The 25,595-nt window shown below is 38.9% G+C and overlaps 3 protein-coding genes and 1 long non-coding RNA gene across 8 annotated transcripts in view; 2 read left to right on the forward strand and 2 right to left on the reverse strand.

Moving 5' to 3' along the window:
• Positions 1-2,247: 2,247 nt before the first annotated feature.
• dnajc5ab (DnaJ (Hsp40) homolog, subfamily C, member 5ab) lies at positions 2,248-11,835 on the reverse strand. Of its 2 annotated transcripts, none has more exons than XM_028011606.1 (5): positions 11,634-11,835; positions 5,580-5,722; positions 4,366-4,579; positions 3,578-3,749; positions 2,248-2,959 (listed from the first exon to the last, which is right to left on the reverse strand). In XM_028011606.1, exons 2-5 carry the CDS (start codon positions 5,684-5,686, stop codon positions 2,862-2,864), a joined length of 591 nt encoding a protein of 196 aa, XP_027867407.1. In that variant the 5' UTR covers positions 5,687-5,722; positions 11,634-11,835; the 3' UTR covers positions 2,248-2,861. The 2 variants fall into 2 exon arrangements, with proteins under 2 accessions (XP_027867407.1, XP_027867408.1); XM_028011607.1 differs by lacking the exon at positions 11,634-11,835 and adding an exon at positions 5,908-5,929.
• A 559-nt stretch (positions 11,836-12,394) lies between these two features.
• adrm1 (ADRM1 26S proteasome ubiquitin receptor) lies at positions 12,395-17,486 on the forward strand. Of its 2 annotated transcripts, none has more exons than XM_028010892.1 (10): positions 12,395-12,537; positions 13,513-13,735; positions 14,417-14,533; positions 14,610-14,820; positions 15,866-15,947; positions 16,025-16,170; positions 16,483-16,620; positions 16,702-16,859; positions 16,936-17,038; positions 17,174-17,486. In XM_028010892.1, exons 2-10 carry the CDS (start codon positions 13,526-13,528, stop codon positions 17,260-17,262), a joined length of 1,254 nt encoding a protein of 417 aa, XP_027866693.1. In that variant the 5' UTR covers positions 12,395-12,537; positions 13,513-13,525; the 3' UTR covers positions 17,263-17,486. The 2 variants fall into 2 exon arrangements, with proteins under 2 accessions (XP_027866693.1, XP_027866694.1); XM_028010893.1 differs by having other exon boundaries at positions 15,869-15,947.
• A 10-nt stretch (positions 17,487-17,496) lies between these two features.
• Positions 17,497-25,595, reverse strand: part of lama5 (laminin, alpha 5) — a 103,951-nt gene continuing 95,852 nt past the window's right edge. For both annotated transcript variants that reach the window (XM_028010891.1, XM_028010890.1), the window contains exons 71-80: positions 25,309-25,470; positions 24,575-24,701; positions 24,343-24,488; positions 23,221-23,413; positions 22,415-22,552; positions 21,048-21,207; positions 20,823-20,953; positions 20,610-20,703; positions 20,419-20,538; positions 17,497-18,281 (exon numbers count right to left, since the gene is read on the reverse strand). In XM_028010891.1, the coding sequence (XP_027866692.1) occupies positions 18,133-18,281; positions 20,419-20,538; positions 20,610-20,703; positions 20,823-20,953; positions 21,048-21,207; positions 22,415-22,552; positions 23,221-23,413; positions 24,343-24,488; positions 24,575-24,701; positions 25,309-25,470 (1,420 nt within the window). In that variant the 3' untranslated portion in view covers positions 17,497-18,132. The remainder of the gene's footprint in view (positions 18,282-20,418; positions 20,539-20,609; positions 20,704-20,822; positions 20,954-21,047; positions 21,208-22,414; positions 22,553-23,220; positions 23,414-24,342; positions 24,489-24,574; positions 24,702-25,308; positions 25,471-25,595) is intronic.
• Positions 18,288-25,595, forward strand: part of LOC114140736 (uncharacterized) — a 30,771-nt gene continuing 23,463 nt past the window's right edge. The window contains exons 1-2 of one of the 2 annotated variants that reach the window (XR_003594659.1): positions 18,288-18,713; positions 19,696-19,778. This is a non-coding gene — a long non-coding RNA (uncharacterized LOC114140736). The remainder of the gene's footprint in view (positions 18,714-19,695; positions 19,779-25,595) is intronic. The other variant, XR_003594660.1, reaches the window with a different exon arrangement.

A 25,595-nucleotide genomic window follows, 5' to 3' on the forward strand; every position in this document is an offset into this window, starting at 1 on the left:
TATTTATACTGCCCCTAACATGCTGTGGTAGCAGTGGGCTACAGAATAGAATCAAAGTGAATAAATACGCCCAGTTTTATAAAACTGATTTGGTTCGCTTAAAGATTTATGTAAGTTAGATAAATCTCGCTTCATGAGATCGATTGTTGTAAACTGCTTTTCTACGAAAACACGATTAAGTAAGACTTTGGATATCAGTATCGTCCCTTCATGAACCACATAAACAAGGAAAACAAAGAGAAAGCAAATACAGATGCAGACAAGAAAACAAACAAAAAACACAGTAAAATCTACAGTAACTTTACACAACATGTACAGCATTTTCACCATTTCACAAAACAAAACAAAAAAACCCCGGGTAAAATCAGTGTATAAATTCGCCATGGCCGCTAGGGGGCGCTTCTTTACTGTTCTAGAGCTATTTTCCAATAACAAAGATGCCGATTGAAACCAGAAGAGTTTCTGTGGCCTGTTTTCAACACTGAACAAACCTTCATAAGTTCCTTCATGTTCCTACCTTCATATAAGAAGAAAAAGAAATGGAGATGAGGAAGAATCAGCTGTGATAAAACAGAAAACCCAAATCAAAATGGCACCTGGTTCTTAAATCTGATGGGAATGACAAAATCCCATAACTAAACTGGAAAGTTTCCATAATTCGTTTTTGTAGATTCAGGAAGAATAATCTGGCATTCAAAGTAATGCTGGTGATTATACAGACATGAGATTATTATTAATTATTCAAATAAGCTGGAACAATTTCCCATCTTCAAAGAAAAACATTTTTGTTTTTAAATAAAACTGTTAAACGTTATTGCATAAAGTTAGATATTTCATCAAAGTACTTTTTTTAAAGGAACAATTAAATTTTTACAGCTGATTTGGTTCTGATGGGTCATGGCTGATATAATTAAAGCTACTGGAACAAATGATTAATTTGCTACTGTCTCTATTCTTCCCCTAATTTCATACCTGAAATTTTTTAAAAAACACAAAGAACTCATGTTTACTTTTATCTGCAGGATGAGGTTGAAAAAGAGGGGAAGTGGAAAACTGGCAGGGATGTGTCTGTGTGTGTGTGTGTGTGTGTGTGTCTGTGTGTGTGTGCGTGTGTGTGTGTGTGAGAGAGAGAGCGCAGCTGTTAGGGCTGGGTTGCATCTTTACACACAGTGGAGATAAATAAAAGCACCAACTGAAGCTTTTCTCTGTTAAAATATCCCGATCTGCTGAGAAACATCCGAGCGGTTCAGCAAACTAACGCTGGAGTTCCAAAATGTCCTTTCAGAACCAGCTTTTATTTAGTTTCAATTTTAAATTTTAACAAAAATGTCTGTTTCTCTGAGCACATTCCTGCTGAAACGCCACATTCTGTTAGCATGAAGAAAATGAAAAGGTGCCGTTCAGAAAGGCAGCGTTCAGTCTCTGTCTTAAAAATATTAAAGATGTAGTTCACATAATTTACTCAAAAATAAAGTCCAGCATTTTAGAGCCAGAATGATTAATCGTGATTAATCGATAATTGAAATAATCATCAACTAATTTAGTAATGGATTAATTGTTAAGAAGTATTCAGTGTTACTGGCACAACAGCTGATGATCATTATTATATTGAAGGCTGAGACAATTATTCAAATTAATCAATTGATTATTGAAATAATCTAATTTAGAAATCAACTAAGCGTTAAACGGAGTAACACCCTCTCCAGATTCTGATGATAATGAAGGCAATTAATCAAATGAATCACCATTAATCGATTATTGAAATAGTCGTCAATTAATGTAGTAATCGATGAATCGTTAACTGGAGTAAAAAAGACTCAAAAAAGGCCAATAGCTGAAAGAGCAACACACTCAGAGTAGTAACTAAACCAAATGTGAACAAACCGCACACACATTGTGCATTTTAAATGGAAAACCTTCAGTGCTTGTAAGTATTTTCTACCCAGAACTCCTCAGGTGTCAGTTTCAGCTTCACCTGGTTGAAATTCTGCACAATTCTCTTATTAATCACATTCTCCTTCTTAATTATTAATTGGTTAATTGAAAAAAAAACAGCCAATAGGTCAACTCAAGATAGTATTGATGTTACGTGAAGCAGAAAGAGCTGTATATGAAAATGATAAAATGTTTAGTTATTTTAAAAACTACGTTTAATTGTTTATTAGAATGTTTTTTACATATTTTTGAAATTGTGAAATAATCTTAAGTTGTTAAATGGAAAAAAAAGTTCAGATATTGCAGTTTTTAAAATCTGAGTAATCGATTAATCGTCAGAATAATCTATTACTAATATAATTGTTAAATGTGGCAAAAAGTATGTTTGCCACAGTGAAGCACGGTGATGGCAGCATCATGCTGTGGTGATGTTTCTCTGTTGTGATCAGATAAAAACGGCTTTATGTTCAATTCAGAAATGCGTCCAAATTAACAAAAGTGGCAGAAAATAAACGTTTAGAAAACGGCGTTGAGCAACTAGACATGGTCAACTTTTGGCAACTTTTAGGGTTGATTTAGCAAATTTTTGCCAGTCCATTTTTAAAATTATTCTGCATTCCACACAGATTTATTAATTTCAACTGCAGTTTCATTTTGATGCCACAAAAATGAGACATGTTAACAGAGATGTGAACACAAAGCTCAAAGCAACGCAACTGAAACAGCAGCAAAAGTTTGTCCAAAAAGCTCCAGTGTCTTTAGGAAGACGAGTGAGTGGGTTAAAGTTGGTGCAGCTAAATCCACCCGATACTGATGTGTTTTTATGCTGTTTCACATAAATATTAATAATAAATTAAAGTGGATGCACCTCCCAGCCCTACCAGCCTCTTTCTGCTGTGTGTGTGTGTGTGTGTGTGTGTGTGTGTCTAGTAGGAGTCGGTTTTGTAGCTTTGGTGCGCTTCAGAGGTGAGCTGGGTGGTTTCTGTGGCCGATGACGGCTGCAGGACGATGGGATCGCTGCCGTCTAGAAGAAAACAGAAACAAGAAAAACATCAACGATTCAAAAAAATTATTTATTTGATCGATTTTCATGTTATTTTTTGTTGAATGTGTTGATAACAGACAGAGCAGATGCAGCGAAATGCAACTAATGGAGAAAGAAAGAAAAGAAGGAAAAAGATAAAAAAGAAAGAAAAAATCACAAAAAGAAAAGAAAGCTTAGAGGAGGAGCTGTGCCTCAAAGGCGGGGCTAAGTCCACCCAGCCATTTTATACAGCTGAATGGTTACCATGGAGACTAAATAAAAGAATCAAAACAACACTCCAGGTATGTTTCTGACATTATAAACATAAAGAAAAGCTCAAACAGTTGATTTTACATGACATCTGAAGCTGTAAAAACGGATGTAAATGACGAATCTGGTGACGCAATTTGAGATACTTTGAAACAAATTCTGACTCGTCAAAATGTAATTGAAGATATCTTGAATTATTATTCTTAAATCAGAAACTAACTACAGATATCTTAAATTACTATTCACAGTAGCCAAAATAAATCCTTAGACATCCAGAATGTGATCACGGACATTCAGAGGAAACAGATTTGATGGTAAGACGGCTTGCCGTAGCGTCCCGGTCCTCACCTCTCTCGTCTGCAGTCATCTGGGCCTCCAGGTCCTCAGGGGACACGTAGAACTCGGGCTCCTGGTCCATCGGCGGCCGGGGTTTACATTTACCGCAGCAACAGTTACAGCAGCAGCACAGGCAACAGCAGCAGTAGCAACCTGTTGCCAGGCAACAGAAGGCGAACAAAGCCTGGGGGGCAAAGGTCACATGGACACAATGTGAGAAATCACAAATTAAGTTAATCCTAAACGCTGTTTTTAAAGCCTCAAAAAAATCCCCAGAAAATCCCCCAAATAATCAATTAGTCATTGAGCTATTGGAAATAATAAATATTCATCACATTGAAACAATCCAAACAAATTGTGTTTAAATAAATTACCTTTAAAAGCTTAATTTGAGGAACATACCAAGAAAGTTACAAAATAATGGTCTTGCTAGGTTTTCTGACATTTAGCAAATAGAAATATGTTTTGTAATTCTAACTGATCAACAACAAGAAAAGTTTAGTTTGATTTAATTTTGGACAGCGAGGGAAAAAAGGTCTTTTTATTATCTTTAAATATCCGTAAATAACACTTTCTAAATGTAAGCTTTTAAGCAAGCGTTAAACTACAATTCCTTACAAAACTGTGCGGTTTGAATATCAAGCACTTTCCAGACCATTTTCAAGGATTCAAAGCCTCCAGACAAGCCGTGGATATTGTGATTGGGAGGAAAGAGAGCAAAAGAGGCTAGAAAAGTGTTCAGGTTCTCTTTATCTACAATAAAAAGCAAACTTCAAACTGTAGTGGGTCACAGGACGCACCTTGGCCCACCAGCTGGACAGAACAAAGTAGGTGTTGACGTTCTCCTCTCCGAACTGCTCCGCCACGTAGAGGCCCAGGGAGCCGTATTTGTCGTAGATGTTCTTCTTGGTGGGATCCACCAGGATGGAGTGAGCGTTGTTTATTTCTTTAAACTTTTCAGCCGCGTCCGGGTTGTCTGGGTTTTTGTCCGGGTGAAACTTCAACGCCAGTTTTCTGCGAGTTAGAAAGACGAAGAAACACATCAGATTTCTGATTCAGGCTGTTTTCACACCTGATAGTTTGGTAGAATCAGTTTGATTGGTGACCAAATTTGTTACATTTTCAGCTGCTGCAGCTGCACCAAGTCAAATGACACAAACCCAACCTGTTCCCCTCCTGGCCTGTGGGGGCGCTGCACCAAGAACCACTGAAGGAAACGACACAAAAACCTCTGAAGATGCTGAGCACAACTTCCTTCGTCACAAAATGGAAACAAAAATGGAGGAGCATCACATTTTAGCAATTGTACGATTTTTTTTTTATCACAGTCATTTCTCCTGCTAATGCTAGGCTAACGAGTTTGTTTTGCTTGTATTTACCCAGAATGCCCTGCGCTGTAGTCCACCTCCTGCTTTTGGAGCGGACGCCGGTCCACTAAAGTTCACATATGCCTTCTAACCAAACCAGAGTTCACTTCAACCGAACCCAAACCGAGGTTTGTAGGCGGACTGGAGTTTGCTTTTCTAGGCCCGGTTGTGCATTCTTGCCTCCACAAAAGAACCAGACTTTCTATGCAAACGGACTGGTACCAAAGGATCCTCCACTATAGGCACCTTTATCCCAAACAAGATAAATTATTTTTGATTTGTTTGGCATTTTAACCAGACCTAGGAACAAGAGTCTCACTTTTTATTCTTGGCAGAATTGGAAGGAGGCCCAACTGGGTCAGGATGCTTCAGTATTGGTACCAAACATGTCTTTTCTTCTCCTTTCCTTAACCTTGCATTTAATAACAATCCTATGATCTCTCAGGATTTGTTGCACCATGTGTAACATTCTCCTGTTTGTTTCTGAAATACCTCCCATAGTCTCCTAATGATGGGACATAAGGCTGGATGATCGTAGCTTGTTTTTTAGAAAGGCCCTCCTACAGCTCTCTGCCTCCCTCTAGTGGTAGAAAACATCACAGCAACAGAGGGATTTCCTTCCTATATGCGTCAACATTATTGCACACCTGTAACATTTCTTGATGTCCTCTGTTGTGGCGCTCTTGTCGACTCCGAGGACAACGTAGAGCGATTCTCCTGAAGTGGACAGAGTCCTCTGCCGCTGGTGGTCCATGGTTGCTCTCTTCTTCCCTTCTCACTCAGCTTCTCCCTTAAACAGACAAAAACAAACAGTGGAGGACACATTTAATTTAAAAAATCATATTAAAATATTAAAGGCTGCTGCAGACAGTTACAGAATAGCAACACGTAACTCAGGCTGATTTATCCTGCAGCTTAGCTCAGGAAACAGGTTTGGAGTTCAGTAATTAATCCATCCATCCATTTTCTGTTCACCTTTGTCCCTAATGGGGTCGGGAGGGTTGCTGGTGCCTCTCCAGCTACGTTCCAGGCGAGAGGCGGGGTACACCCCGGACAGGTCGCCACTCTGTCACAGGGCAACACAGAGACATACAGGACAAACAACCATACACACACACACTCACCCCTAGGGAGAATTTAGAGAGACCAATTAACCTAACAGTCATGTTTTTGGACTGTGGGAGGAAGCCGGAGTACCCGGAGAGAACCCACGCATGCACAGGGAGAACATGCAAACTCCAAGCAGAAAGACCCCGGGCCAGGAATCAAACCCAGGACCTTCTTGCTGCAAGGCAACAGTGCTACCAACTGCACCACTGTGCAGCCCTCAGTAATTAATAAACAGCAGAAATATTGATTACTTTGATGATTAATCGGATGGAAAGATCTGAATATTTTTCACCTCAGGCTTTATTAATACAATATTAGAAATATATTAAAAGATGCAAATAAACAAATAATACAATTTCTTTTCCAATGAAGAAATTAAACATATTATTGCCTAAAACTGAACAGTGTTACTTTAGTGAACACTTGATTATTTGTACCAAAAGATGCAAAATACTTCAAACATGAACATGTGAAAAAAATTATAAATAATGAATCCAATTAATTGGATAGCAAATTCACAGAATTTGAACGATTTGAACCTAACACTGCCACATGAGGAGTTCTGGGTAAAACATATTTATAGACAAAGAGTTTTTTTTCCGTCTTAAATACAAAATGTCTTTATTTTCTTGCATAGCTTCGGCTTAGTTACTGCTCTGTGTGTTGTTCTCTAGCAAATGTTTCTCTTTTTTGAGTCTGTTTACTCCAGTTATCAATCAATTACTACATTTGTAGATTATTAATTGTGATCATCTTTGAAAAGCAGAAGTGGAGCCTCCTGCACAACCAACAAGAATGCAGCAAGTGGTTTCTGGATGGTAAGTCAACAACAAAACACTTGTCTTTTCCAGCAGCCGTTGTTCGTAAACGTTTACGTTGGGTAAATCCAGCTGACCCAACGTTCTGGAGTTCCGCTGGGGTTGCTAGGAGACAGCGGGATTTTTTTGAAACAGCTCATTTCCAGACAATAAAAGAAGCATTAACTTACTGCCAAAAAAAACAGCGGTGTGGTTTTTTTAAGCTCTTGGGCTTTAGGAGCTGTTGAGACCCAAAAATGTGCAAAATGTGAATTTTATATAAAAAAGAAAAATCTGAAGAAAAACCAAAACCTCCATTCAGACGGAGTCAGAGAGAACAGCGGATGTGGGCTGAACAAGAACCAGCCATCCTCTGAGGAGTCCGTCGTGACACCATATGGTCAGCACTGAATTGGCCGCCATGCATTTCCTGTGTTACTTCTGGAGATTAACCAGAAGTAACACCGATTCTCCGCCCTCCCTCGGCCAGGATTACCCAATGAGGACAATTCATCAGGAGCGGCGGGATTACCGGCACACTGACACCGTTCTGGTGTGTGTGAACGATCACGTCTGACCCGCTCAGGAGGCTTCACACAGCGGCCAATCACATTTCACCTGGCCAACGTTTGTAAGTGGGAGACCTTCTACAAACTTTCTATGTCTTAACTTGTCTTCCAGTTCCAGTGTTAAATGTTCATTAGAATTTAACATTTATTTGGAATCAGCAAAGTGTCCTCATTGCTATAACCGACATAAAGTAAACACAGCTGCTGTAAACACACAGCAAACTAAACGCCGCTCTGATTCTGAGCTCCAACTGATCCGTTTCAACCGCAGCTCAAACTGAATACCATCATAAAACTGAGGACTGAAGTGTTTTGAAATGCAGAATCAACACAGATGGAAAGACAGATGGGTTCCTATCCGAGCTCATCTAACCTGAGTTTCTGCTTTCAACTGAAGATGACACAGAATGACTTTCTGTTTGGCTCCTCAGAGATAACAACGAATGAAACGCTGCTACAAGATGATACAATCAGCAATGATCCATTAGTTTAAAGCAGCGCTGGATAGTAATTCAGTAATAACATATATCATGATAGACACATGATCAATTTCAATAGGTAATACATCTGATTGAATATTAAATATCGTCACCTTCCTAAAGTAATGGCCTAAGTCATTTATTGCTCACAGGGAATTAAATAAAGTCTGGTGAAATCAACTGACTCACTCATTCTTCGGTTACCTAGCAACAACCTGCTGGTAACTCCTGGTTACCTAGCAACAGCTTGCTGAGTAACTTGTGGAGTTTCAAGTTTTGCCACTGAGCCTCATAATTAATTAAAAATAAAATACAACATGGAGTGAAAACTGGATAAAACAGAAAACAGGAAAGGTCAGACCACTAGTTTGATACCATTTCAGGTATTTAAAACAAAAAGCTAATCAATAATTATCAATAACAATATGGCCAAAGTGCGGCCCAGGGGGCCATTTGTGGCCTTTGAATTAATTTTGTGTGACCCATAATTTAAGAATGGCACAAATTTAGCCATCCAACACTTTTTGTACAATTTTTTAGGATGAAATTTTCCGTGGCAAGTTTATAAGAAATGCACAGATATGAAAATTTGGGCCGATATTAACATTGCTGTTAATACTGATAATAGCATTTATCGATATTATAAATATTTCTCTGCACATCTCAACAACTTTGAAAAAAAACTAAAACTGACCAGTAACAGGCAGCAACAAGACGAAAACAATTATCAGTTGGTTATATTAGCCCAGTTTCACTAATCGGACCGATACCGATATGTTAGTACCGATATATTGTGCATCTCTAAAGTTTATATCTTCTTACGCGGAAAGTGTTAAGTAAAACACAAAATGTTTCCTTAGTTAGGCCTTATTTTTATATTTTTTATTTAATAGTAAGTCTTGCCACTGCCACTCAAACACAGACCTTGGTACACCCGTCCATTTCATTTGGCTAAATACAGCAAAAGGTTGTACAAGAAAATCTTACTTTTTTGCAGGGAATAAACTGAAAACATTTCATAGAATTAAAAAATAACAATCCCAAAAAGGTAAAGAAGTGTAAACATTTAGGCGAGCGTTGCATTTATTGTAATTATATTTTTGTGTTGTTAATTGGGGAATGAATACATTCAGTTTGGGGATTTTGGTCACCACTGGTTTAAAATATTATTAATCAGTCATTCTTTAGGTAAACTGGTGATTACATTTGAAGCAAAACTAATTTAATTTAAAAGTTCCAATTAATTTAAAATTAAGAGTGCTACCAAAGCAAAACGTTAGCTTCATGTTTAACAGGGAGATTCACTCTCTGTTGGCTATAAAGGGCCAGTCCAATTCATTAGCTGATGGTGAATCGGCACTCTGTCAGCATTCACTCGCTGGTTTTCTTAATGGATGCAGACACGTTAACAGCGCAGCACAAAGGAGGAATAATCTGGACTAGAGCAACCTGGAACGACTGCATATAGATTTACCTTCGTTACCTATTATCCATGACGATAGGGGAATGTTATTAAATTAATTTTCAGATCCATGTAAGATCAGCTCAAAGTTTACAGACTTTTAGGATTCTATGTCAGCGTTTTTTGTTTTTTTTAACTTATTGGAGTCTAATAGTATAAATTTTAGACTATTTTGCTTCTTTTATGTTTGTGCCATTGAAGTTCTTAATTGTTGTGAGATCACTTTATTGTTCCTGATTCTTTATATTACCAATATTTGTGCAGTTTTGTTTTATAAATGTTTGTAAAACTAAAATGACCTTCTATTTACAGCTGCTCTTGGTCTCCTGTCTTTTATTGCAGCTTTTGCAATTTCAAGTTAGAGGTTTTATTGCTGACCGTCAGAAGTCGTAGCTGTTGTTAAACCTCACCCAAGTTCATATCAGCTGCAGCATCACATGCACTGATTGGCTTTAACTTTCAGTTTTCACACTTTGGTAACACTTCCTTCAGATCCAACTGGGATATAAACCATTTCTAACCAGCTGAGGCCAAATTTGTACACATGATTTTTGCTTTTTTCTAATAAATTACAAGTTGCAACTAAAGAAACATAATTGAACATTCATTTTAGACTATAAAATATCTAAAAGGCACTAGGGCTGAAACGATTAATTGGCTTGATTGTGATTAATCAATTATTGTAACAATCATCTGCTAAGTTAGTAATCAAATAATCATTCATCTGAGTACAGAGACTCTAAAAACAACCATTTGCTAAAAGAACAATACAGTCAGAGTAGTAATTAAGCTAAAATTGTACAAAAATATTTACATTTAAGATGAAAAAACCCTCTCTGTCTGTAAACATGTTCTACCTAGAACTCACCTGGTTCTATTTCTGTAAATAAATATCTGATAAAGCACTTATTGGTTTCCAACTTTTAATCAATTGATGAAAAAAGTAACAGATCAGCCTTACACTGCACCTATTAGTTAAGGTAACAATGCCTTAGAATAGCAGAAGATGTTGATAATCAAGTGTAGCTAAAGGAACATTATGCTATTGTATTGTATGGAATAAAAGGATTATTTTGTCATTTAAAAATTAATTGACTCATTTGTTCATTTAAAAATGTTAATGCATTTCTAAGACTTATGTGGTTACATTAAAAATAAGCAGAATGTGTCAATTTTTATTTGATTGATTGATTAATCGTTATCGATATTTGATAACTCAAATAATCGTTATCTGCTGCCCTAAGAACAACTAGCTGTTGAACTTCAATGTATTAAAAACAAAGCCTTTAATTAGGACAATAAAGAATCCTAAAAAACAAACAATAAAATCTAAAAAACAAAATGTCAAACACTTCCGTTATTTACTCACATGTTCTAGTTCCTCTTAAAAGTGAAATTGAATATTAAAAAAGTGGTTTAAACCCCAAATACAGGGAAATTTTAATGGCAAGAACTGCACAAAAATTTTACCACAGGTTCCTTGATAGAATCAAATAGAAAATAAAGGGATTACAAGATAACATCTCCCTTGCCTAAACTCATCAAAGAGAACATGGTGTTGGTTATAGATTATAAATGGTGGGATATTGTTTAGATGCATTTTATTTGTCACTTATTCCCATTTCCGACAGATTGGTGCATTTCCAGTCACTGCTACTGAGGGAATAACATGTATATTACATATAACCTACTATTTTTTAGGAAATCTGAATATCCTGGATAGTGAAATCTTTCAAAGATAGGAAAATGCCTGCAAATCTAGATGAATAATCGGTTTTAAAAAGCTATTTTTTTTATTCGTGAATTATTTCGATCATGAATTCAAACATAATGCGTTAGAAACAAAGTCTCCCACTGCTCTGTAACAGCTGAAAAGGCAAAACATAAAAATAAAAACCATATTTATCCATCAGCATAAATGCACCTGTCTCTCCTAATGTTTCAAACACAGACGTCAGCTGAGACATCAAAAGCGCAGAATGTGGGTTACTACAAGAACTAAACCTGAAAGCAGCGCTAGTCCGAATTGTAGTTATAACTTAACTGAGCAAAGATTTGAGAAGCGAACCAAAAACAGGTTGGTTCCGGAATCAAACTGTGGTTAAAGCGGATAATCTCCAAGCACCGCATCAAACGAAAGCAACCAGCATCCATGTTTGTTAACAGGGGTGTTTAGCTAGTCCATATCCTTGCCTGCATTTAGCACTTTGCTCGCTAACTAATCCAAGGGCAGCAAAGCTGGCTAATGTTAGCCCCCCCTTGGCTAACTCTGTGCGTTTCTTACCTCTTTCTCTCCAACCGGAGTGGTTTGGCTGTTGTTGTTTTCCTTTTTGAACGAAGCCAACTTGGAGTGTTATTGTTCTCGCATCTCAGTTTTCGCTTCGCTCTCTGGCGCTAAAGCATTCCAAGACAAGGCAGCAGCAGAAAGTACCGCCGAGCTAACGGCTACACCGGGTGGGAGCGACCTGTCAGTCCGTGACAGCGATCCCTAGGAAACCGCCTCCCATATTATGGCAAGCCGTTAGCGTCAACAATAATCCGTAAATCCGAAGTTGTGACATTTCAACTCAATTAGACTTTTTTGTGTATTCCTTTTTTATTTATTCAACGTTATGAATATAAGTCCACGTTAACATAAATCCAAGATGTAAAAAAAACAAAAATAAAAAACGATAAATGTGCTGTAAAATAATGTATTGAGGTAAGAAAAGCTTACTTTCTGTAAGAATAAATCTACTCAATATATTAAAAGTTCTACCTTTCATGAAAAATAACTGTTTGTTCATAACAGTTGTATTATTAGGCCATCACCGTGAATTGACGTGTACATAAAGCACATTATTTACTAGTGTCTCGTTAATGTAAATTATGATAAGGTTTGCCATATTTATATTTATATATATATATATATATAAGTGCATATAAGTAAATATGTGAAGAACTTTGAATAATATGAGTTACAACATTTAACTTCCCTTTGGAATCGATTAAGTGGTTTTGAAATTCAATTGTATTATTGTTGATGCTAAGGCTTGCCATAAAACTCTGAAATGCGTGCGCATCGTGAACAGCAGGCGCGTTCACGATGAACAGGAAGTTCACTCATTCTACGTAAGTGGCGTAACAGTCAGACGCAGCGGAGAGAAAACTTCTGAGATATTTCAAGATTTAGCCGCAAGTATTTAAATGTAAGTTTTTAAAAATGTTAAGTTTGTTGTTTTCAAAGGAGTATTTTGTGTGTGTGTTTATTTCCTTAAACAACTTAAGGTTTTTGCTCTGCAAGACTTCGGCCTTTAGTCGTTCATCTGTTTAGCCATGTCATGAGCTAACGTTAGCATCGACAACCAGAACTACACACAGCTAACAACAACTTCGTGGCTTAACTGTTAAAATTTAATTTAGTGAAAGCAAACTCACCACACAGGTTAAAGGAAGACATTAACTAAATAAAACAATCAGGTGTTAGTCAGAAGATAAAACAGAAAACATTTGACAGATAGCTCTGCAAAGCTAACTTTTACAGCATTGTTCTTTATCTGTAGGCTTAGAAAGTTGTTTATGATTAAAAAGTAATTCTTCTTTCAGTCAAGGATGTGTGTCTAAGGTAAGCAATATTTTTCTTCGCAGAAAAAGTGTGTAGGATTTTTGCTAGTTAGGTCCTGGTTGCATTAAAAAACAACTTTCTCGTAAACAACTTCAACTGGGTCAATCCCTGAAATGTGGGTTTTATCATCAACCCCGGCCGTAGAATCCAATATGGAGGTCCGCAAATAAAACCAAATGATCCAGCTGTAAAAAAAACCAACAAAAATTTACCAATTTAAATTTATCAAATTAGTAAAAGGTCTAACCAAACACCAAGCTAATGCAACTTGCTATAATTTGTGATGAATAGGGAAAAATGAACAGATTCACTAGGATTTGGTAGATAACGAGGAAGTGGTACAATTATGGACAGAAGTTTATTAAAACACTTTTTTATCTCTAATAAAATCATGATTATTTAACTTGACCACTTATTATGGATACATCATTTTACATTTTTTGTCTTTTTTTTTACATTTAAAAAACTACACAGTCAGCAGTTTGGACCAAAATGGCAGCTGGTATTGTAAATGAGATGACCTCAGAAAACTGACATCTTGTTGTGTTTTTTTCCTCAGTTTGGGAGTAAAGATGTCGTCCGGCGCTCTGTTTCCGAGTCTGGTCAGCGGCTCTAGGGGAAGCTCCAGCAAGTATCTAGTGGAGTTTCGTGCTGGTAAAATGAGCCTGAAGGGGAACACGGTTACACCCGACAAACGCAAGGGCTTGGTGTACATCCAGCAGTCCGACGACTCCCTGATCCATTTCTGCTGGAAGGACAGAACCACCGGGAACGTTGATGATGTAAGTAAAGATTTTTTCTTTAAATTAAACCAATAATTTAAAACACACATTCAGTGAAATCTGAAATGTTTATTACTTTCATGATGTGATTGGAAATTATTTCACTTAACAGTGCTGTCATATTCTCTGTGGATAGTAATGTATTTTCTATTTTAAACTAAATTAAACCAAAATAATTTCCTTACCTTCTCGTTACTGGAGATGTTCTGCTGTTGGTTGGCAAAACATTCAAGCTTTGATTCTTGTTTTAGAAACGTAACACAGAAAACTGTCCCAGGATTTAATGATTGTTTTTTTTGCAATGAAAATTCCTGATTGTGGTGGTACTCTAGCAATATTTGAGATAGACTTTCTTATTTAAATGTGGCTTTTTATATTTATAACATGGCATGAAGTAAAGTTGAGGCAGCAGTGTAGCAGAAGTAAGAAATACTGCCACCTGCAGGTGGGAGTTAGCATCACATAAACTCAATGCTTTTGACCATTTTTTGCAGAAAATTTTGAATAAACTCTTAATAGCAAAAAAATGCTGGGTGGTTTTCTGCAAAAACTCAACAGACTAATGTAAATGATAAAGAATATCTGATCTTTATCATTTTTGGGTTGAGTATTTTTTTTGGTGGGGTTGAGTACGAGGCTTATTTTCCAGGAGAACTAAACCAGAACTGAAATGTCGTGCAGGACCTGATCATCTTCCCTGACGACTGTGAGTTTAAGAGAGTGAGCCAGTGCACCACCGGACGCGTCTATGTGCTGAAGTTCAAGGCTGGCTCCAAAAGGCTCTTCTTCTGGATGCAGGTGGGAAGACGCTGCTAATCTGCTGAATGGAAATCTAAGTGCACATAAGAGACAATTTTTCAAACTGTCAACTCAGGAGCCCAAAACGGACAAAGATGAGGATTTCTGCCGTAAGGTGAACGAGTTCCTGAACAACCCTCCGATTCCTGGCGCTCCGGGCAGCGGAGGTGGCAGCGGTCACGAGCTGTCGGCGCTGGGCGGAGAGGGCGGCCTGCAGAACCTGCTGGGAAACATGAGCCACAACCAGCTGATGCAGCTGATCGGTCCGACGGGGCTCGGTGGACTGGGTGAGGCACTCTGGGTAACGCTTTAGGTTTCACTAGCTGCGTCTCTACTAGCCATAGAATTGCGCAAATTGAAATTAAGAAAATAAATTTGTTTAATTTAAACAAAAAATAACTACGTTTTTTCGATGAAAATTTTTGCGCTTGGAAGAAGTGGTTTTTCAGCCGTATGGAAATCGATGTACAGTGAACCCTCGCTATAACGCGGTTCACCTTTCACGGCCTCGCTGCTTCGCCGAGTGTTTTGGGCAGTTTTTTTTCACAGTGCATTGCATTCTGCGTCCTGATTGGCTAAACAGTCTCCGCGCTTCTTCTCTACCTGTGTGCCAATAACGTTACGGTATTTAAATATCCGTAATACAGCTTGGTAAATGTTTTTGCCCAGAAGAAAAAAAGAGCGACAATTACCGATAACTATGTTCTTCTCTCGAAAAAGCACACCTGCACCTCAGGCTTCAGAAGAAAAAGCCACTAGAGAGTGGAGTCAGGCCGCAGCGTCACAGTCAGAGGATCAGTGAAATACGCGAGTCACAATTTGTCCTTCTGTACTTCGTACTGATGATTAAAATGATTATTTTACTGTAGTTATTTGTAAGAAAGCGTTGTATTTGTTAAAAAATATGCTCGGTCCTGAAAACAGGTTTTGTTCTTTGGTTTCAATGTAGAATGTTTAATTATGCTGTATAATAATTGTAAAAAAATAAAGGCTACTACTTCACGGATTTCGCCTATCACGGGTTCTGTTCGGAACGCAACCCCTGCGAAAAACGAGGGTTCACTGTACGTCACAAAATTGCAATTAAAACACTTTTTTTTTTTTGGTCACTTGCTGAATATCCTAATGGAGTCACTTTTTTCCTGATTTCTTTTCCTTCATCACCGCGTTTTATTAGTTTTGGCATCACCAACTGGGGAATCAAGGGAAGTGAATGCCTGCTAAAATTGATGTTGCTATGACGATTGTGATGGGTTATATTGTGCAGGCCTGATGTAAAGCCTGAATGCTTCATCAGAGCAGCTTTTATAGATTTGTTGTGATTTGTGTAAGGAGGCCTGGGAGCGTTAGCTGGACCTGGACTGGCGAATCTGCTAGGCAGCGGCGGCCCGTCCGCCAGCAGCTCCTCATCCAGGTAAGACCTCACCTCTGCATCGTTAAGACTTCCTCCTCTAGCGTGACGCTAACGCTCGGTCTCCATGCTAACCTCAGCTCTAGAAGCCAAGCAGCCACGGCTGCCTCTTCTTCATCAGCTGCAGCCCCCAGACTGAGCTCCACCCAGACACCCACCACGCCTACGCCTCCTGCTGCCTCCGCTCCTGCCACCACTGCTGCTGCTGCTGCCCCTGCTACTCCAGGTACAACAGCCTTAGTTCTATCTCACACTGCAGGTCTCGATGCTCAATTCTGATTATTTGCATCGTCGTTCATTCTACTAATTAATTGGACTTCTGTGTTAACTGATTACGACCCCAAAGTAGCTCTCTGTTTACCAAATTAATAAAGGATGCCGCCATCTATGGATTGATTTTAAATTTAAGTTGTTTTCACATGTGAAAGTCTAGTAGACTCAGTTCAGTTGGGGACAAAACTGCAACATTTGCTATGTTTCCTGTTCCAAATCGACCTGGACGGTTCCTGAACTCCGTGCTGTTGTTTCCCATTTGCAGCTCCAGCTCAGGCTCCTGTGACGCCGGCCTCCGTTGGAAGCCCTCCTCCTCACCAGCCCATCCAGCTCAGCGACCTGCAGAGCATCCTGGCCAACATGAATGTTCCTGCAGCTGCTGCAGCGCCGCAGGGATCTGCAGGTCAGCAGGCCGTCGGGTCCGCTCTGCTGCTGCAGGTCGACGGAGGACGCTCCAGCTAACTGTGTGGTTTGTCTCCTCCAGTGGACCTGGCGAGCGTTTGCACCCCGGAGATGATGGCTCCCATCCTGACCAACCCTGAAGTCCAGCAGAGGCTCCTCCCCTTCCTCCCCAGCGGAGAGAGCTTACCGCAGAGCGCCGAGGAGATCCAGACCACCCTGAACTCGCCGCAGTTCCAGCAGGTAGAACCAGACCAGGGCATGGACGGTTCTTCATATGTTTAGTTTGGTTCTGACTCTGGTTTCTGTCTGACTTCAGTCCATGAGTATGTTCAGCAGCGCTTTGGCTTCGGGGCAGCTCGGCCCGCTGATGAATCAGTTCGGTCTGTCGGCTGAAGCTGTGGACGCTGCCAACAGGGGAGGTAGGATAAACACACTGCCTTACGCCCCTTACATTATGGAACGTTTTATTTTTTGTAAATTTAATGCATTTGTCCATCTATTTTTAAGAAATCTGGTCTTTCTGCATCTCAGGTATATTTCTGTTTCCTCCTCAGACGTGGAAGCGTTTGCCAGAGCCATGCAGGGCAGCAAAGGAGACTCCAAAGAGAAGAAAGAAGATGACGAAGACATGAGTCTAGATTAGAGACCAGCCTGCCAAGTCCCATATCTCTTTCTACTTTTTGTTTACTTTCCTCCCACTTCAGCATTGTCTTAAATGTTTTTCTATACCAAAGGCAATGTTTCTACACCATGTAGATGTCTCTCTTGCTGCGACCAAGCCTTAAGTTTTGCTTTCTGCTCTTGAAGTACAGTCTGCTGTTGGCTTTTTGGGACTAGATCTTTATTAAAGTACAAATTGGAAAAACACTCAAGCGTCTAATTTTATATGAAAAAGACTTTATTCAAACAAATGAGGGCTCGGAGCGGCAGCTTATTCTTTGAGTTACTTTAAAAACGTTAGCATACAAAAAAGCTTAATTTTCTTGTTTTTTTACATGGGTTCAAAAATAAAAGGGGTGCAGGTCATATGAGAAAGTTGGTTTAAAACAAAGGTAAATAATGATTATAGAGAAGGGGCAAGTTAAGGTCAAAATTATTGGTTTGCAGTGATTTTTTTGTGTGACTGAAAAAATTAAAAATGTTCTTACATTTACAAAAATATAACGGCTTATTTAACTTAGCTCAATTTAAAAAGCCAAATCCATCAATTTCTATGAATTTAACCAGTTCATGAAGCCCTATTGACATAAATATTAATGTAGTGAAGTCAAAACATAACACTTTCATAAAATATCGCAAAATTGGAGCATTGTTTTGTTTTACATTTTAATTTTAGATCAGTGCATCTTTATGTGAAACCAATAATTACAGACATAGCACAAAAACGTGAAAATATAAAATATGCTTTTTATTCTCCCCCAAAGTATAAAATAAATATTAATATATATTTTAAATTAGCTACATTAACATGACACCCACCACCAGTATTTTGTTGTCAGGGAATGTGAAGGCTCTACATGTGAGGGCAGCCTCGGGTTCCGACGGCTCCGTGAACAGACAGCGGTTCAGACAACGTCACGGGTCGACGGTTGACGCTAACATGGCGGAAACAGCCGTGGAAAACAGGAAACCCGTTAGGATGGCTGGCCGTTGTGACGCCACCTGGCGGACAAAAGAAAGTTTACCACGTGATTAGAAAAACAGGCGTATGTTATTTCATTTTTGAAGTTGTTGTTTTGAGAAAAATTACCTTTTTAATGATAAGAAGCCAGATGTTAAATTAGATAAAGCTGTACGGCGTTTTAAAGGAGGAGAAAAATCTGCCGAATAACCGTTAGAAGATCGTTGTCGCAGAAGCAGGAGGACCCAGACACTAGGGATCGCGGAAGCAACATTATCTTCGCAAATACTTTAAGGGTCTTAAATTTTTGACAAGGCAGTACTATTTGAGGTTTATTCTATGTTTTATTTTTTACATGGGACTTTTCTATTAAAAGTTTAAGTCGCGCGCGTTCTGTGACGCCAGGCGGTTGCCGCTACCGCTAACTAGCGGCTAGCAAGCAAGCTAGCTAGCTTTTTCTGCATCGATCAAGGGTAAGAGCAAACATATGGCCATTTGCTACACTTCTCTTGATATCCCCATAAGATTCTAGGTACATTATGTGCAAAGAAAAGCTTGTCACTAAAGAGAGTTAGCAAGCCCTCGAAGAAGAGTTTTTGGCACTAATGGCCCATATTGAACAGGAAGTAGGGTAGGGTCCATAATCACATTTGTTCTCTTAACTGCTGGTATGAGTTTCATATCAATAAGATAATATTTGGGGGAAAAAGACAGGGCATGCAAATATTGTCAGGCTCAACATCCATATAACCAAAAAATGCATCCTCCTCTTAGCTTGAAGAAATATAGAATTAAGAGGGATTTGACTTTTTCTACATAATCACACTTCTCTTAACTGCTGGTATGAGTTTCATATCAATAGGACAATTTTTGGAGAAAATACAGAGAGAGGCAGATAATGGGGGGTTAATAATTGATTTTGCTTAAAAAAAAGCATCTCCCTGCTAACATGGAGAAATAAAGAGCTAAGAGGGATTTCACCTTTTCTACAAAATCACACTTGTTCCATGAGCTACTAATACAAGTTTCATATCAATAGGACAATAGACAGGGGATGCAGATATTGGCAGGCTCAGAAATTAAAATGCATCCCCCTCGTATATTAATAGACTGGATAATTAAGGGTGATATCAAATTTTGTACATAATGGGCCTCTGTTTTGTCATGCAGTAAGCTGTTATGGTGTTAAAAGAAAAAGTGGGGAATTCCAAACCATTAGCGGAGAACATATTCATCAGACATTGACTGTAAAATGTTCAACTCGTATGTCTCAGTGAAGGTGTCAAAACTGTATTTATTTAATTTCATCTGCGAAATAAATCCTACTGTTTTAGGGCTTACATAGTTAAGAAACATGATAATGTTACAAGTATCTTTAAAAGTTGCCTCTTTGGTCATATTTCAGTCCGTTTTCCCATATGCGAGAGTTTAGAGTGATGCATTTTCCCATGACAGGGCCTGCGTTTCTCTGCATAACACTGGGAATCAAAGCCAGGACAACCGCAATGAGGACTGCAACTTCTATACCAACCGAGTAAGTAAGTAAGTTTTTATTTACTGAGTCCGCTGATCTGAGAGTCGGAGAAAGAACTTGGAGCCACAGAAGAAAAGTTTCTGTCTCCTTCGGTTTTTAGTTTTGTACGGTGAGGAGCAGCAGATCTAGAGTGGCCCAGTGCCCCAAATATCATGAAAACTTTCAAAATGCAATATGATTGACCCATAGCATCTCCACCCATTTTACATTATACAAACAACTTTGTTACCTTCAGTTTTTGTAAAAATGCTGTACATATCAAACATAACTTAAAGAGATGGAGGTCAATTTCAAGTTGTCAAATTGTGAAGTCAAAATATTTTTAAGACACTTCGCCTTCTCAACAGCGCTTCTCTGTGATGCCGTTTAGATCCGGTCTCTTAGGAGCGTTGAACTGAAAAGTCGTTCAGCAGATGTGCAGTCCCACCAGGTATTTGCTAATTGTTGCTGCCGCTAGTCTGAAGGAGCTGAGCATGAACATGCGGGGATGTGTATAAAGTTGATTTTAGATTTTTTAATATTCTCTCTTTAATATCCCAGCCACAGAAATAAATATACATTATGTGTGAGCATTAGCAGACACTTTCTGTAAAGACAAAGTGGAAACCCTGAAATTCTGCAGAGAACTGTGATATTGTACTCACTTGGTGCACCTCCAAGGTACATGGTAGCTTTGGTCCCTGCAGAACGGTTCTGTTTGGGGCATGCGCTCTGCTTGGCGGTTACATCCACAAACAACTTCAGAACGTTGTTCTTCTTCTCCACTGGAAGAATACATCAGCATTAACAGAGAGCGGTTCTGTTTGGGGAAGATGACTGGTTTCTGTAAGCCCACCTTTGATTGTGTGCCAGCGTCTGTTACACAGAGGTTCTTCAGGCATTAGCGAGGTAGAGAATTCACCTTTGCCACTGATTACCGAAACAGTCACCTAGACACAAAAACATCTTCCTCAGTTTTGGTTTTTAGGATTTCTTGAACGACGACGAGAAGGAAAATCTCCACCTTCTTCCTGCTGTTTCTCTTCTGCTTGGCGAAACCTTAACTCACCTCTCCCTGGCTTAGGAACAAGCTCAGGTATTGGTCAGATGAAGTTCCAGCGTACAACAGCAGCCCAGAGTCTGAAGCTGGTCGAACGTCCAGCTGGATCTCTAGGTCCCGACCCAGAACCAAAGAGTCACCTGCCAGGAGGTGGAGACACGTCAATCAGTGCATATTCTGACCAAAAAAAGATTCAAACAGTTGAAACTTGGAAAAGACGGGGAGGGTAGCTACCAATCTTCAGGTGTCCTCCCTGTTTGGAGAAGTACACTCCAGGTTGTAGAGGGTTCTGGAAGCATGGAACCGCCCCCTGGCTGAACGATGGGCTTGCTGCAGGAACTGCGTTCAGTTTCAGGTCCTTGACGCATCCGATGAAACCATCAAAACGTTTCGGCTGGAGTTCAGACACAAACTGTGAGATTGATGTCTGATGAAGGTGTACACCTTTTTAACTTTATTTCTGTCTCAAACTTGAGATAATCAGAACATAGCCAGTAATCCTCAGTGGGACTTAAACTCTCGCGGTCTTTTAGACCCCATGACTTTTTTTTTACTCTGCATTGCCCATCAGGGTCACATTGACCCCGTGTGCGCTTGGTTTCAGAAACTGACGATCTGTTGTCTCACCCAGACATTTGTCACACTAAGACTGCGGGAGAGTTAAAGAAGAGCTATTGTTTTGGATCATTGTCCTGTTGATGACCCAGTTAGGGTTGGACAAAAGGCCTCATGCTTGACTCAGGAATATGTAACCCTGACCCGGTTTCTCAGGGTGTTTTCAGACCTGATAGTCCAGTAGAGTCGGTTCAATTGCAACATTTGTTACATTTTCACACTGCAACGTGTCAAATAATCCAAACCCTTTGAGCAACTTGTTCCCCTCCTCGCCTGTGGTGGCGCTGCACCAAGAACCACTGAAGGAAACAACAAAAAAACCTCTGAAGAAGACAGTGAGTGCAACTTTGTTCTTCACAAAATGTGAAAAAAAAATGGAGTGGTACCAGATTTTTACTGTTGTAGGATTTCTCTTTTGTTGTTGGCTAAAGACCTTGAGCCATTTCTCCTGCTGGCTTGTATTTACCCATAATACCCTGTGTTGTAGTCCACTTCCTGCTTTTGGAGCGGTTTCCGGTCCGCTTGGATTTCACATATGCATTCGAACAGAACCAGAGTTCACTTCAACCAAACAGATTTGCAGGTGATCCAGAGTTTGCCTTTTTGGTCCAATTTTGCATTCAATTCTTCCCAAATGAACTGAACTTAAGTGGACAAATTGGAGTGAAAATGGACTAAGCAAGGCTGGTGTGAACGCACCCTATTGCAGATAGCTTAAACTGGTAAAATTAAAAGGTATTACAGCACAGTTTGCCATTTAACAGAACCCAGTTTAAGAACCATGTGTCCAGTGTACAAAAAGTCAGGAATTAAAAGGCATCTAGGTCCTTTTTTAGAAAAAATACAATTCCTGAAATGGACATTTTACCATACTTTGACTCCTCCAGACATGGAAAGTAATAAAATAACATTTAATACTTTAACACATCCTGAGCATATGAATGGTGAAAGTTAACTGTGTGAGTTTTGAAATAAGTAAATTTAACCTTGACTGTGGCTGGGACCCCTCCGATGAATAACGGTCCACTGATCCGGATCTTTCTGCCTCCGGCTGTCCTCTTAGCTCGACTGCTGATGCCATCCACCGTCAGACTGATTTTATTCCCCTCATGCTTAATGAAAACCTGTGATAGAGAAACATCTGGTGAACCCATTTCTGACGCGTTACTTTCATGATTTCCCCCTGTAGGAGAATATTGCGATCGACTAGATCAGGGGTTTTCAAGCTGCTTGTGGCTCTTAATAACTTTGGATAAAAATCAAAAAGAACCAGCTGATGTTTTTAAATTTAAAACTTGTGTTTGTTAATATATCTTACCAGTTTTTGAGTTTATTCCTGCAATATTTACATTGAATTTCCATAAATAATGACACTAAAAGTACTAATAATAGGTTTTTAGATACATTTTTTCTTGTCTTTAGGTTGGAATCTATGTGTATTTTTACGCACGCTTTATAAAAAGTGTACCAATTTTCAGGAAGTATTTTGAAGTAAGTAAAAAATTAAGAACGTGTAACCCGGTTTAATGTAGTTATTTGTATGTTATTTTATTTTATTATCCAGGGGGTCTTTTGTGGGCTCTAGTGTCCCTTATATGACAGTAGGCTGACAGGAAAGGGGTGGAAGACATGCGGCAAACATCGCCAGGTCCGGGAGTTGAACCCGTGACAGCCGCATCGAGGACTCAAGGCCTCCAAACATGGGTCGCGCTGTCCCATACAAGACCCAAATAACACGGCATGCCCGAGTTATTTGTATTTTTATGTACATATCTTGCGTGGAAGACCTTACCGGGTGCCACCGCTCGTCGTCGTATTTGTTCAAGCTGCGCACTTTGACATTATTCCTGGCTGACTCCACCGAGAGGATCAGGTGACCTTTTAGGACGCTGAGCAACATGGCCGCTCCGCCTTGCTGCCTGCTGGCTGCGTACAGAACGCAGCCATCAGAGGAGTTGATCTTCACCTCCAACGACAGATGAGAACTGAGGAAAAATCAGTTTAATTAGTGAGTATTTAGGGCCCCTGTACATACAATATTAGGGCCGTTGTAGATAGAGTTTGGCAGCAACTAGTAACTTCTTTTGAAAAAATTTCCTTTTAGGAGTATTTTTAATATACTGTACTTCTTACTCTTACTTGAGTAAAATCTCTGGATTTTCTACCCACTGAATGAAAAACAAACATGTTTTAACCAAAAATTCACCAGGCATAGACACACACCTGCAGTTTTTGTTAAAGTTTCATAAAAAAATTTTATTCAAAGAAACTGATTTGAAAAAAACCTATTTTGCCTGATTTTATTTTTTGTTACTTATATGAATGATTGTTATTTTCCTTCTTAAAATACCAAAATTTCCACATAACTTAATATTTCGATCTGTCTGATTATGTAATTTTTTAATATTAAATTATTGATAATTTGATCAGCTACTCAGTAGCAGACTTTTTACCAAATATTTTTTTACCCTTTCTTGGACGGCTACTTTCTACTTTTACTGGAGTATAATTTTTGGGTACTCTGCTCATCCTCTGGTTGTGGATGGGAGTACATTTCTGCCAAAAAATTCTGATTTTGAGGTTTATCGTGAATTTTCTAGAAAAGATTTATCCAAAAAAAGTTACAAATTTGCAAGAAAAAACATGCTAATTTTTTTCTTTCATTTTTTTTAATTAAAGAAAACAATTTGCATGTTTTTTTCTTTAATTAGAAAAATGTATACTGCTCAAAAAAATAAAGGGAACACTTTAAGTGTGAAACACCTGTTTAAGTGTTCCCTTTATTTTTTTGAGCAGTGTATAATTAATTAGAATTAGTCTCAAAATGTCAGTTTTTCCTGCAAATTTTTCACTTTTCAACCAAAGAAATTTCAAAGTATGTTTTTCTAAAGAAATTCTGAAATGTCACCCTTACATGGATTTGACCACTGGATTGTATTTCTGGTAGCTGTGAGTGGAGCCGCTGAAGTGCGTCGCTCTGCTCTCGGGGTGTGACAGCTCCCCCTGGCAGGACTCCCTGGTACTGCGGCTGCGAGATCTCGATGGCTTCTTTTGATTACCCTAAGACAGAAACGTGTATACAGTTTCTTGAAGCGGCGGTTCCTTTTTACCTGGAGGAGCAGAGCTATCGTGTGTTTATACTGTACCTTTTGTTTGCGTCTCGGCTCCTGTGCGATGATCTGCTGAGGTTTTTCAGCAGCTGGACAGTTCAGAAGGACGTTCTCGATTTCGTTCACCTTCAGCAGGTTCTCCACCATTAGATTACCTTGCCTCCTGGAGGCAAGAATCACGCACACATTTTACCTTTTGGTTCTGCAGTCCCATCATCCTAGTTATATGCAAAGGCAGCAAATTTTGCTGTATGGTAGGCTCTTTTATCATAAAATCGGTTTTGTCCAACTGTCCATAATTACATTATGGATATCTAAAAAATAATCTAACTAGACAAAACTACAAAATTACCATTGACAATCCATAATGGTAAGAAATCTGCATCTACATCCCGACTAATAAGAATAATAATTCAGTATCTTCAATTACATTTTGATGAGTCAAAATTCAATTCAAATTCAAAAATACTTTATTGATCCCAAATGGAAATTAAACAAATTAATTTAATTCATACAACTGAAGACCACTTCAGAAATCTACAAAGAACTTCCTGTTAATTCACTTCCAACAATGTCTCTCAAATATCTGGAATTAAACTGGTAAAACTGATTTTATGTTAAAATGGCCTGCCATATTCACTCAAAATCAATAGTTAGTGTAAAAGTTGTACAACCATCATTTGAAAACCTTTTGTTGTACTTTCTCAGGTCATTTTTTATAATCTGTAAGAAGAAATGGTTTCTCCGTGACTCTGTAGGGCTTTTCTAACCTCTTTATGATGACATTGCTGATGCATCCTGTGAGGTTGTCAACGTTTTGCTGAGGTAATCCTCCCAGGAAGGTGACGTTCTCAGGACCCGTGTAAGCAGGCGGCTTCATGCTCGGCTTACTGTCATTGCTCTTTTTTACATCGTCCATTAAAAGATAAAACCTGTGAAAGCCGACAGTCAGCAAAACACTTGTAGCAAAAAACAGCTTTAGATATAGATTCACAAATCTCAAGTCTTTGAGGAGCAAGTCCAAGTCAAATTCCTAACAACTAAAACAAACATTTTC

Source organism: Xiphophorus couchianus, chromosome 24 (genome assembly GCF_001444195.1).
Source record: "Xiphophorus couchianus chromosome 24, X_couchianus-1.0, whole genome shotgun sequence".
Lineage (NCBI taxonomy): Eukaryota > Metazoa > Chordata > Actinopteri > Cyprinodontiformes > Poeciliidae > Xiphophorus > Xiphophorus couchianus.

Excerpts from the sequence above, each read along its gene's own strand:
- dnajc5ab (XM_028011606.1), bottom strand. The coding sequence starts at position 5,686 with ATGGACCACCAGCGGCAGAGGACTCTGTCCACTTCAGGAGAATCGCTC. Across the intron at positions 4,580-5,579 it reads GACATCAAGAAATGTTACAG|AAAACTGGCGTTGAAGTTTC; the intron begins GTGTGCAATAAT and ends TCTAACTCGCAG. Across the intron at positions 3,750-4,365 it reads TGTCCAGCTGGTGGGCCAAG|GCTTTGTTCGCCTTCTGTTG; the intron begins GTGCGTCCTGTG and ends TTTGCCCCCCAG.
- adrm1 (XM_028010892.1), top strand. The coding sequence starts at position 13,526 with ATGTCGTCCGGCGCTCTGTTTCCGAGTCTGGTCAGCGGCTCTAGGGGA. Across the intron at positions 14,821-15,865 it reads GACGGGGCTCGGTGGACTGG|GAGGCCTGGGAGCGTTAGCT; the intron begins GTGAGGCACTCT and ends GATTTGTGTAAG. Across the intron at positions 15,948-16,024 it reads GCCAGCAGCTCCTCATCCAG|CTCTAGAAGCCAAGCAGCCA; the intron begins GTAAGACCTCAC and ends TGCTAACCTCAG.